At 39.7% G+C, this 13,222-nt stretch overlaps 1 protein-coding gene across 1 annotated transcript in view; it reads right to left on the bottom strand.

The window, feature by feature from the left end:
- Positions 1-7,794: 7,794 nt before the first annotated feature.
- CRYZ (crystallin zeta) overlaps positions 7,795-13,222 on the bottom strand; it is a 28,730-nt gene continuing 23,302 nt past the window's right edge. The window contains exons 6-9 of the mRNA XM_006046237.4: positions 12,354-12,503; positions 8,712-8,813; positions 8,514-8,609; positions 7,795-8,100 (exon numbers count right to left, since the gene is read on the bottom strand). Coding sequence (XP_006046299.2) covers positions 7,936-8,100; positions 8,514-8,609; positions 8,712-8,813; positions 12,354-12,503 — 513 coding nt within the window. The 3' untranslated portion in view covers positions 7,795-7,935. The remainder of the gene's footprint in view (positions 8,101-8,513; positions 8,610-8,711; positions 8,814-12,353; positions 12,504-13,222) is intronic.

Below are 13,222 nucleotides of genomic sequence, written 5' to 3'. Positions count from 1 at the left end.
TTTTGTATATTTTTTATGCAATTAACTACTTTTCTGAACTCATTAATAGTTTTTCTGTTTGTTCTCTTGCATTGTCCAGGTTTTAAATAACAGAACTGTAAATAGTGATTCTTCTGCACACTCTCTTCAAGTATCTGATTACATAAAATTTTAAAAATTTAAATGATATGCATATTACTCATACTTTCCATTGATCTTGCATAGACAAAATATATACTATCAGTGAATAAACTTAGCTCGTTTGGTTGGCTCAGTAAAGATTTCCTTAATTACTATTTTTTCCCCCTGGGTTCTTTGGAGGGAGCACACTTGTAATTCAAAGGATGCATTTAGGACTTTCCTGGTGGTACAGTGGACAAGAATCTACCTGCCAACGCAGAAGGCATGGGTTTAATCCTGGTCTGGAAAGATTCCCCATGCCACAGAGCAACTAAGCCCATAAACCACAAGTTGCAGGGCCCACGCACTGCAACTGCTAAAGCCTGTGCATCTAGAACCTGTGCTCCACAATAAGAGAAGCCACCACAAGGAGAAGCCTGTGCACCGCTACTAGAGAAAGCCCACGCAAGGCAAGAAGACTTGGCGCAGCCAAAAACATAGGTTGGATTTGTATTTGTTTTTTGTTGGCTCTTACTTGTTTTCTCATCACTTTTCTTTACATTTTTGAAGAGAGATAAAATTTACCCATATGACCAATGAAGTTTACTGTAGTCAGTAATGCTGACTTGTACCTCCTATGGGAATTTGTATTTAGGTTTCCTTTTATTTTTTGGTGTCTTTCAGGACGTTCCATCTTCATTCCTCCTTTTTCTCAACTTATTTTTTATGGTTAATAAAAATGAAAGGATGATTATTTAGACATTTTCTGCAGGACTGAAAAAAGTCAGTTTTCATTCCAATTCCAAAGAAAGGCAATGCCAAAGAACGCTCAAACCACCGCACAATTGCACTCATCTCACACGCTAGTAAAGTAATGCTCAAAATTCTCCAAGCCAGGCTTCAGCAATACGTGAATTGTGAACTTCCAGATGTTTAAGCTGGTTTTAGAAAAGGCAGAGGAACCTGAGATCAAATTGCCAACATCCACTGGATCATGGAAAAAGCAAGAGAGTTCCAGAAAAACATCTATTTCTGCTTTATTGACTATGCCAAAACCTTTGACTGTGTGGATCACAATAAACTGTGGAAAATTCTGAAGGAGATGGGAATACAAGACCACCTGACCTGCCTCTTGAAAAACCTGTATGCAGGTCAGGAAGCAACAGTTAGAACTGGACATGGAACAACAGACTGGTTCCAAATAGGAAAAGGAGTATGTCAAGGTTATATACTGTCACCCTGTTTATTTAACTTCTATGCAGAGTACATCATGAGAAACGCTGGACTGGAAGAAACACAAGCTGGAATCAAGATTGCTGGGAGAAATATCAATCACCTCAGATATGCAGATGACACCACCCTTATGGCAGAAAGTGAAGAGGAACTAAAAAGCCTCTTGATGAAAGTGAAAGTGGAGAGTGAAAAAGTTGGCTTAAAGCTCAACATTCAGAAAACGAAGATCATGACATCTGGTCCCATCACTTCATGGGACACAGATGGGGAAACAGTGGAAACAGTGGCTGACTTTATTTTTGGGGGTTCTAAAATCACTGCAGATGGTGATTGCAGCCGTGAAATTAAAAGACGCTTACTCCTTGGAAGGAAAGTTATGACCAACCTAGACAGCATATTCAAAAGCAGAGACATTACTTTGTCCAAAAAGGTCTGTCTAGTCAAGGCTATGGTTTTGCCGGTAGTCATCTATGAATGTGAGTTGGACTATAAAGAAAGCTGAGTGCCAAAGAATTGATGCTTTTGAACTGTGGTGTTGGAGAAGACTCTTGAGAGTCCCTTGGACTGCAAGGAGATCCAACCAGTCCATCCTAACGGAGATCAGTCCTGGGTGTTGATTGGAAGGACTAATGTTGAAGCTGAAACTCCAGTACTTTGGCCATCTGATGTGAAGAGCTGACTCATTTGAAAACACCCTGATGCTGGGAAAGATTGAGGGCAGGAGGAGAAGGAGACAACAGAGGATGAGATGGCTGGATGGCATCACTGACTCAATGGACATGGGTTTGGGTGGACTCCAGGAGTTGGTGATGGACAGGGAGGCCTGGCGTGCTGCAGTTCATGGGTTGCAAAGAGTTGGACATGACTGAGCAACTGAACTGAACCACAGGACAGAGTGTTAATAAGTACTTTGTAGATATTATCTTCGGAGAAGGCAATGGCACCCCACTCCAGTACTCTCACCTAGACAATCCCATGGACGGAGGAGCCTGGTAGGCTGCAGTCCATGAGGTCTCTAAGAGTCGAACATGACTGAGCGACTTCACTTTGACTTTTCACTTTCATGCATTGGAGAAGGAAATGGCAACCCACTCCAGTATTCTTGCCTGGAGAATCCCAGGGATGGGGGAGCCTGGTGGGCTGCCATCTATGGGGTCGCACAGAGTTGGACACGACTGAAGCAACTTAGCAGCAGACACTATCTTGTTTAACTTGTACAAACTCTCTGAGGTAGATGTTACTACCATATTACATGTAAGGAAAACGAGACTTCAGATCACTCGGTAACTTGCCCAGGACTCTACAACTAGTCAATAGTAGAGCCAGGATTTAAAGCCAGGTCTTCTGCCTCCATAACCCATTCTCTTAACCCTACCAGAGGGCTTCATGTGCCCTGGCTCTCCTCCCTGCTCATGAAGGAGCTGTTCTTCTCAGATCTATACCTGGAGTAAGGTGGCCTCTTAACTACTTGCTCAAGTAAGACATGAATGTCTTCTGCTCTGTCACCTACAAATTGGCACTTGCCATCTACCTCTACAAGGATCAAATTATGAGCTGCTGCAGCTGCTGTCTTTCAACACCCCCTGGGGTGAAAGTTCACGTGAAGATCAGCAATGAGGAACTTTGTACTCTTGGAAAACCTGGCAGAACAGGTTTCAGATAATTAGATATTTTCAGAAGATTTTATGAGCCCAATTTATGGTGACGTCTGCTCATCATGACTAGCAGTGACCTTCACAAAACTAGCAGCAATATGCTGCGAAACATATGTGCTTGATTGCATGTAATTCCCCTTCACCAAAATCACATATATACTGACCATCTCCTCTACCTCTTTGGAGCAGTTTCTCAGAGCTATTTGAGACACTGTCTCCTGGGCTATAGTCCTCATTCTGCCCCCAAAACTTAACTTTAACTCTCATGTTTTATTTGTGCCTTTTTCCTCCAATTGACAGCTCTTAGTCTGGCTTTTCTAAAGTCAAAGACAAATGTCTGTTGTGTGACTGCTGTGTAGTCTCCAGCATTTGCTACAATCTGAGTCTGCCACTCTCCTCCCATTTACAAGGCTTTCTCTGGAGTGACTGTATATCCAAGAGTGCCAAGTCGCCCTTGCCTTGAACCTGAAGTTGTACCAAAAATTTAATCCTGTAGTCTATAAAAAGGAGATGAGGAATGCTGAGGCCTGGGCATATGTCTCTAGCTGGCTCAGATACTTTCTGTGTAATAAGGTTTGATACTCTAGGTGGCCTGCATTAGAGGTAGTGACTGAGTGGAGGCTTTTTCTTTTTACCTACTCTGCACGTAATTTGGGTCAATATGTCAAATGACTGACACTGGAGTTAGTATATACTCCCAGTGGACTTTGGCACGGGGTTTCCTCTTTAGTTATTAGTACTGTTGTCTCTTTATGGATACCTTTACATGAAGCTGGGAAAAGATAAAATCAAGACTGCTAATCTGTGGCCACATTTGCTTATGCGCTTTGTGCTCAGTCACTCAGTCATGCCCAACTCTTCTGTGATGCCATAGACTGTAGCCTGCCAAGCCCCTCTGTCCATGGAATTTTCCAGGCAAGAATACTGGAGTGGGTTGCCATTCCTTTCTCAAGGGGGTCTTCCCAACCCAAGGGCTGAACCCATGTCTCCTGCACGGGCAGGTGCATTGTTTCCTATTGAGCCACCTGGAAAGCCCATCGCCACATTTAACACATGTTTAATGAGCATCTATATCAGGCAATCAGTTGGGATCAGTGTTAGACTCCCTCTTAAAGAACATACATGGACTGTCCCCATCAACACCTATCGATCATTGACACGGTCCAAAGTGGATTTAGATTTCTTTCTATGATACATTTCCTAGACTCCTTCCTTGGCTGGAGGAAGCTCCCATAATACAAGCTATTCCTAAGCCCTATGGATTAGCAAAATTGTCCTCTGACAGTTTTAAATGACATTTTTTAAAAAATCACTGGACCAAAGGAAAAGGTAGCATTGGAAAAAGAACTAAGGATTGAGCTGAGGTGTTTTCCTGTCTGTGAGACATGGTTGAAGAGGCTGAAAGAGCCAGGTCAAAGTGACCTGCTGTTCTTGAGTTATCTTGTGCAGAAATAAAGCTTTTACATTGTGAATTGTGGAGGCCCCTTGGCACACATAGGATTTCTTGCCTCTGTAAAGCTGAGCTAAGGACATTATAAAATGCTACCTGATTTTTCTTCCCTTTTCTGAAGCATACAAGTTATTTTGTACTTCTCTGGCCAAAGCTACTTTGGATAGCAGGAGCGAACAAATGCACTGAAATATTAAGTGTTTAGCTGGCAACCTCAAGCTACACTAGGTGTCCCTCATTTTTGTCCCTAGGTCACCTTTTGTGATGGTCAGTTTTGTGTCAACGTGTCATGTTTTAAGTAGATTGTTTTACGTAGATTGCCCTCCATGATGCAGGTAGGCCTCATGCACTCAGTTGAAAGCCATAGAACAAAAATTGAGGTTTCCCAGAAAAATAATTCTGCCTTAGTACTTCAATACAGAAACTCATCAGGCCCCATAATTGTATGAGAAAATTCCTTAAAATAAATCTATCTATCTATCTATATATACACACACACACATTTTACTCCATGTGTTTTACCCAGCTCTCATCTCTACTCCATTCTAAGCTCAAGAATGCGGACTATGTCTTATATACCTTTGTATCCTCAAATCCCAGCACAGTGCCTTCTAAATTCAATGTATTCAATATTTTGAAATAATAGAATAATCCCTTCATAAAAGACTTGAATCAGAAGGTAAGTGACAACTGAGGCAAAGATGATTAACAGGGTCAGAACTAACAATCTTGGGCAAAATGAGGCCGGAAACCAGGCAGCCCAACACGTGTTGTAGCCAGGGTTACAAGCTAGGAATGCCAAAGGCCTGGAAATTAAATGAGTTTAATTTCAGTCCACCAACATAATGTCAGCTCAGGTTTACCCTACTAATCATGTGACCACTGGCATGACAGTTCACCTTCTTAGGCTCAGGGTGGCTGATCTGTTTGATATTTTAACCACATATTATATGATTCTAAGCAAATACTATTCTAAGGTCAAAGCAAATGGACAGAAATTCAGATGGTTAAAACATGAAATAATGCTTGTTGATTCTACAAGTTATTCTCTACTTTGTATCAGGGACAGCACTGGTGACTGGGGTAGTAGCCCTGGGACTACCAGCAGCAATAGTGCTGTGAAAATAGTTTGCTGAAAACTCAGACAAGGACAGAACTAGAATGACAAGGAGATGTGTACAGGAAATATGTCCAATGCTGCTGCTAAGTCGCTTCAGTCATGTCTGACTCTGTGCAACCCCATAGACGACAACCCACCAGGCTCCCCCATCCCTGGGATTCTCCCAGCAAGAACACTGGAGTGGGTTGCCATTTCCTTCTCCAATGCATGAAAGTGAAAAGTGAAAGTGAAGTCGCTCAGTCATGTCCGACTCTTAGCGACCCCATGGACTGCAGCCCACCAAGCTCTTCCGTCCATGGGATTTTCCAGGCAAGAGTACTGGAGTGGGGTGCCATTGCCTTCTCTGATGCTATATAATCACAAATATGGTAGTTAATGCATAAAATGTGGCTAGTTTTTTCTTTGAAATAAACTGAACTGTATTAATGAATTGTGCAGTGTTAAGTTAGCAGTATGCTTTAGCTTATTCAATAGATGAGGCAAATGTGAAAACAGATTAAGCTGACTTTTACAAAATAATTATTCCTTTATCTTTTTGAATGGGAAGAAATCTTCCATTTTGAAATGTATATAAAATGCTAGTCTCTAGATTCATAACATTGCTTTTTAAACAACTTTTTCAAATGTTATTTTACTCTACAAGACTAACCTGTAAAAGAAATAACAAATAAACTTGGAAAATACAAATAGTAAAAACACTTTCGCATGGCACATGAGCCAGAAGCCAATGACGGCCCTGAATTATAAAAGTTAGCAGTGCTTTCTGTTTACTATGAAAGCAGGATTCCCTGTTCAAACTAGCAATTGTTATTCAACAGAACAAATCAGGTCAAGAGAATCAACCATACAACAACAGACAGGAGGCTGTGTTCACATGAAGAAAAACAAGAACAAAAATAACAATCAAACCTCATTTCCTGAGACATAATGTTAATGGCTTCTCTAGTGGCTCAGCTGGTAAAGAATCCACCACCAATGCAGAATGCAGGAGACCTGGGTTTGATTCCTAGTCAGGATGATCCCCTGAAGAAGTAAATGGCAACCCACTCCAATATTAATGCCTAGGAAATCCCATGGAGAGGATCCTGGTGGGCTAAGTCCATGGGGTTGCAAAGAGCTGGACATGATTGAGCGACTAACATATGTATTATTGATGGCAAGATTTCCAGGTAATTATCCTTTTATTTAGTTTAGATAAAGACTTCCAACACAGAACACTGTTAGGAAGTAACCTTAGTTTGGTGCTATGTAAAACTGATATAAGGCAAGTACTACATGTAAAATAAACTAGAAAACCACCATTTTTAATTGCTTCTAGAATTTATTGTAATTACCATGTTATAATAACAAAAGCAGATCATTCTTAATGCATCTAATTTGATTATTAATTTAAATAACAATATATGATCCCAATCACACAAATAGATAATTCTAAATTTACTTTGAAGTTGAATCAATCAAAACATATCTATTTGGAACCTATGCACCCAGTATCATTATAGCAGAAAGAAAGCTGCTGTTCTCACAGAATATGTGGCTCATTAACCTAGTGAACATCATAAAATATTGGGAATATTGGGAAAATAACAAATTTCTCTGGACACTGTTTATCTTGCCTTTTTGAGAGACTTGTAGATCTAGATGAGATTAGTTTGGGAAAGGGGTCTCATTTACTCCAGAGAATCATCAGAGTCCAATATAGTTCTGGGCTAATCAGAGATTAAAGAACCTTTATAAGGAGAAATAGGCTTGGAAATGGAGAAGGCAATGGCACCCCTCTCCAGTACTCTTGCCTGGAAAATCCCATGGATGGAGGAGCCTGGTAGGCTGTAGTCCATGGAGTCGCTAAGAGTTGGACACGGCTGAGCGACTTCCCTTTCACTTTTCACTTTCATGCATTGGAGAAGGAAATGGCAACCCACTCCAGTGCTCTGGCCTGGAGAATCCCAGGGACGGTGGAGCCTGGTGGGCTTCCGTCTGTGGGGTCGCACAGAGTCGGACACAACTAAAGCAACTTAGCAGCAGCAGCAGGCTTGGAAATCAAGCAGTCCTATTTTGAATTAGTATGTTTTAGTCAAAGGTATGGGATTAATGATTAGTATCGGTTAGGAATTTCTGTAATGTCCTCCAATGCCAAGTGACTGCTAACATCCTATTTCCTATTACAATGATTCCTTGATGAGAAGTAGAAGGCATAAAGAAAGTTGCCAGCTATAAAATAAACAGTACTCCAATGCTTATGATCACTAAAAACAAACCTTTTTTTTAAATGTTAAGGAACTCACTGAATCAAATGAATGCTACGTAGAGCAAACACAGTGTACATAAAACTGAAATATGAAACCTCTAATTACACAGGAAATCAATGGAAGGACTGATCAGTTTAAGAGAAGAATCATTTTTCCAGTAGCCCCACTGCTATGAATGATATTTTCATGAGCTTGGGTAGCCTTCTCCAGTAAATACTGGGGACCGATTACTGGTTTCAACCAACCAATTTCCATTCCAGCTTGAAGGGCTGCTGCAAACTGCTGAAATTCCTCCTGAGGGAAAGAAAACATCTTTTTCAGTAGAGGAACACATGACAATTTTCAGAAGCATTAACATTTTTCAGAGTCTAAGAAAGCAGTAAGAGTTTTCTCATAAATGTGTGGCTTTTGTCAACTTGTCCAGAACTATAAAAAAGTAGTTTCCTATAGGTTAATCAACACTGCAATTTGTCTGTGGCGGTCTCAGTTTACAAAATACCTATTGTTGTGGAGTAATTAGTAATTACCAACAGTATCTCCTCTCTCCTTCATAAGTGCCCTGGCTTGGAAAATAAATTATAGTCACCCTAGTTATCTTCCAGGGATTAATCCTTAACCCACCTAGATGACTAACCTTAACATCGACTTAAATTTCCAGTCTGCCTGACTAGGCAAATTACAACAATGTATCAGAATCACTTTTCTACCTTGGTGGATGAAAAGAGAGTAACTCCTTTTATGCTAGATTCCTTTGTCATGATGTCCCGTGGGTTTATTTCAATAGTGCCTCTGCTGCCAACAACCTAGTATGAAAAACAACATGTCTACAGTTAAAGATTACTGCAAAATAGTGTTAAATTACGAAAACACTGCAAAGTGATAAAAAAAAAAAATGAAATACTTACTATTACTCGTCCTCCGTGTGACAAAAGATTCAAATCATTACTAAGATTTACGTTAGCTAACATTTCAATAATCACATCAACTCCTTTTTCACCAACAGATTTCTATATAATATAAAAGAATGCAGAGTAGATTAGGAAAAAAAAAAGATTATCATAATGCCATATATTACAGAAATATATTTCAAATGACACAAAATGCTATATTTTAAAGAGTAATAATGCCAATTTTAAGATAATTTAATTATACAGTGATGCTGTAATTCCAAGGTACCAGCCACATCTAAAATGACAGATCTGTATTAAATAAATTGCTATAATGAAATAAAATTTGTCCAAAATTTTCATGTGTTTAGACTCAACTTGATTATAAAGTACTTCTTCCTTAGGTGAAAATTTTCTGTCTTCAAAATGTATTTTAATAGAGGAAGAAGCAACAAATCAAAAATCAAAAACTGCATTGGTGCTCCCATTTTTATTAAAAAACAGACAACAAAAGAAAAAAAATACTGACTTTTTGGTATTGCAATATTCTGTGTGTGTGTGCACTTAGTTGTGTTCTCAGTGGTCTACAATCAGCTTGGCACACTACCCCTTTTCTTTTGGGCTTTCTGATGTCAATTCCCAACATCTAAAACCAGCTCTTAAATAAGCTAAGCTATACATTTTCATTTTAAGAAAAAAATGAACACCTATGCCCAGCACTGTGTGAGGTATTATGAATGTCAAGATGGACATAGAGAACCCAAAATAAAGAGGAAAATGGAAAACACTACAATTAAAGGTGTGATGTGATGGGCTAAGTACTGCATTGAAAGTGAAAGTGAAGTCGTGTTTGACTCTTTGCGACCCCATGGACTGTAGCCTACCAGGTTCCTCCATCCATGGGATTTTCCAGGCAAGAGTACTGGAGTGGGGTGCCATTTCCTTCTCCAGGGGATCTTCCCAACTCAGGGATCCAACCCGAGTCTCCTGCACTGCAGACAGATGCTTTACCACCTGAGCCACCAGGGAAACAAACCATAGGTTTTAGAGGGGGGGAAAAGTTACAATTCTGATCACCTGTAAAGGTCAGAGATAATTCCACAGAGATGACGACCTCGGCCCTGAGGGATAAGTAGGAATTCTTAAGTAGAACAGAAGGAATAAGGGGCAAGGAGAAGCTAGACATAAGGCAGTCAGTCTGGACAAAAGAAACAGAATAGCAAAGACGTAGGGATGGAGAGTAAAAGCTGGAACTGGAAAGTGGCCCAGCAGAGCTGGAGTATGCATTTGTGAAGGAGATGGGGGCGGGGGTGGGAGCGGAGAGGTAGGAGATAAGAGACTACACATTGGTTCAGACTACGAAAATACATCAAATGCCACATTAAAAGATTTGGACTTTGTGGCACAGATGTTCATTAGTTAATTCTTGTGCCAGGCACTGTTTTAGGCACTGGAAGTACAGCAGGGAACAAGAAAACAGAAATTCCTATTCTCGTGGAGCTCTCGTTTATTTCTGAGGATGTTTTTCTTTTTCTGTCTTTGAGACAGAGAACCAAATAACTCTGGAGACAGTAGAGGAGACAGAAGGGGGCATTAGCTCAGCTGTGAGTAAGAGTCAAGACTGGCAAAGATGAGGACTAAATGAAGCTACAACAGTGACGGGGAAAGAAACAGAGACATATATGAAAGGCATGTCAGAGATGAAACTGATAGATAACGTGACCAATTTGATGTGCAGGAGGGAGAAAGGTGATTAAACAGGAACAGGAAATGAAATGTGGGTGTCTATCCTGAGGGACCAGATGAATGGCCATGTCTAGCAGGCTGATGGTGTGAAGGAATGAAACAGGCCAGAGACAGTGCTGGAAACCAGCAGCCTAAGGACATGTATGAGATGGATCAGGATGAAGGTGCAGCACCAGAGAAAGTGAGAGACCAAGAGGAAAGACCTATGGAAGACCAAGTGAAATGAAGAGGAGGGAGACTAAAAGTGAAGTTAGAGAAGTGAGAAGAGAGCCAGCTTCCAGGAGGTGTGGTCAGGGTCAAGTACAATGAGAACTGAGCCAAGAGCAGCTGACTGGTGATGGAATTATCAGTGCCCCTGACAAGCCAGGTGAGTAGCTGGTGTGTGCATGCAGGCTAAGTCACTTCAGTAGTGTTCGACTCTTTGCGACCCCATGGACTGTAGCCCACCAGGCTCCTCCATCCATGGGATTCTCCAGGCAAGAATATTGGGATGGGTTGCACTTCTTGAGGGTATCTTCCCGACCCAGGGATCGAACCTGCATCTCTTACATCTCCTACACTGTCAGGCATGTTCTTTACCACTAGGGCCACCTGGAAAGCCCTGGGGTGGAAGCAAAATTGCAGTGGGAGGTAAGGAAGTAAGAGAAGTTTAAGTACTCCCTACTTTTTCAAGAAAGGTGTGGTAAAGGAGGGAAGGGGAGGAGAAAAGGTTAAGAGAATGTTTTTGGAGAAAGAGAGACTTAAGCAGAAGGAAACAGTATAAGAGATAGAAGCTATAAGGTCTTGTGGTCTTAGAATTATATTGCAAAACAAAAACCTATTCTTAAAATAACTGGCCAATTTTCATCTTTGATAATGATATCAGGAGTGCATGCTCAATCAATTTTGTATTCCTCAACATATACAAAGGACAGCCTTTATTCAGTTTTTTGGCAAGATGATTAGAGGTAATAAACAAAATCACATTCATTTTTTTCTCAGTTTGTAATGACCTTGTTTACACTGTAATTACTACCTGGGATATCCTAATTCTTTCTCAACATGAGCAAGTAGTTTGAGGATCAGCAAAGTAATCAGTGTTTAGTAAATTGTTACTATGGCAAAGATGGAGAACTCCAGAACCTGCTTGAATTCCACTGCAGCAATGGAATAGATGTAACAGCAACTAAATTCTGCCTCACTATTTTTGATGAGGTAGTGGTTTCTCCTCCAAAAACATCCAATAAACAAAGAAACTTAATTCCCTAGGCCAGACAGATCCAGTTTGTAATCCATGGATAATTCAACTTTCTATGGAAAATTTACACCAATAGAAGTTATATTAAGAATACCTTTTTGATGCCAGAGGTGGGGCAAGGGGTGCGGCATGGGTGAAATGGATAAAGGTGGGGTCAAAAGGCACAAATTTCCAGTTGTAAAATAAATAAATCATGAGGATGTAATGGACAGTGACTACAGTTAGGAATACTGTTATTACATGTTTGAAAGTTGCTAAGAGAATAGATCTTAAAAGTTCTCATCACAAGAAACAAAATTTTATAACTATGTATGGGGACAGATGTTAACTAAATTTACTGTGGTGATCATTTCACAATATATAAAAATACACGTTTAAAAAATGCCTCACAGCTGCAAATACAAAGCTGTGGCTTTACTTAAAATGTGATTTGCATTAAAGAGTACTGATTTTTATAACTATAAGACTCTAGAGAGGCTATATTTTATTTAGTAAAAATAAACAAGACAGAAATGATAGTGAAGGTTCAAAAAGTAGACATCTCTACTTTTAAATTAATTAAAGCTTTAAAACACATAGGCAAAACAAACAACTTTAAGGGAGTAGTTGATAAAAAAAAACTTACTAAAGAACATGAAACAAAATGTTAGTTTTATAAAATTATAGAACAATTTTACCTTAATTTTATCAATATAGTTAGCTTCTTTGTGATTAAACACTTTGTGGGCTCCATTTTCCAAAACAATCTTTTGTCCTTCCTCAGTACTAGCTGTGCCCAAAACCTTTAAGCCGTAAGCTCTCGCAATTTGGCATGCTGCTATTCCAACCTTAAAAAACAAAATACAGCCCAGTAGTTTTAGGAACTTTGCATCTCTGCAAACATTTATTAAATACGTACAATTAAAATAAGGTTCTTCTAGGTTCTAGAGTATTGCTAATAAATGTTAAGGGTCTAAACAAAGAAATAAGAAACACTGCAAAATGTTCACTTAGCATCTGCTTTGTGCAGAAGATATAGGGTTTAAAGATGGTCAAAATATGCTCAGTGACTTCATACTTTAACAGTACACATAAAATACTACATAACAACAGTAAGTCATCTACCACTTATGTAGAAGAGATAGGTATGTACATGGGCAAATTTATATTCATGAATAAATGATAAATATTTATTATTTACTACGTGCAAGACATATGATAGACGGAGTGCCTGAAGAACTATGGATGGAGGTTCGTGACATTTTACAGGAGGCAGCGATCAAGATCGTCCCCAAGAAAAAGAAATTCAAAAATGCAAAATGGTTGTCTGAGGAGGCCTTACAAATAATTGTGAAAAGAAGAGAAGTGAAAGGCAAAGGAGAAAAGGAAAGATATACCTTTTTGAAGGCAGAGTTCCAAAGAATAGCAAGCAGAGATAAGAAAGTCTTCCTCAGCGATCAATGCAAAGAAATAGAGGAAAACAAAAGAATGGGAAAGACCAGAGATCTCTTCAAGAAAATTAATGATACCAAGGGAACATTTCATGCAAAGATGGGCACAATAAATG

Source organism: Bubalus bubalis, chromosome 6 (assembly GCF_019923935.1).
Source record: "Bubalus bubalis isolate 160015118507 breed Murrah chromosome 6, NDDB_SH_1, whole genome shotgun sequence".
Lineage (NCBI taxonomy): Eukaryota > Metazoa > Chordata > Mammalia > Artiodactyla > Bovidae > Bubalus > Bubalus bubalis.
The sequence above is the reverse complement of the archived record's forward strand: the minus strand, read 5'-3'. Positions and strand labels throughout refer to the sequence as shown.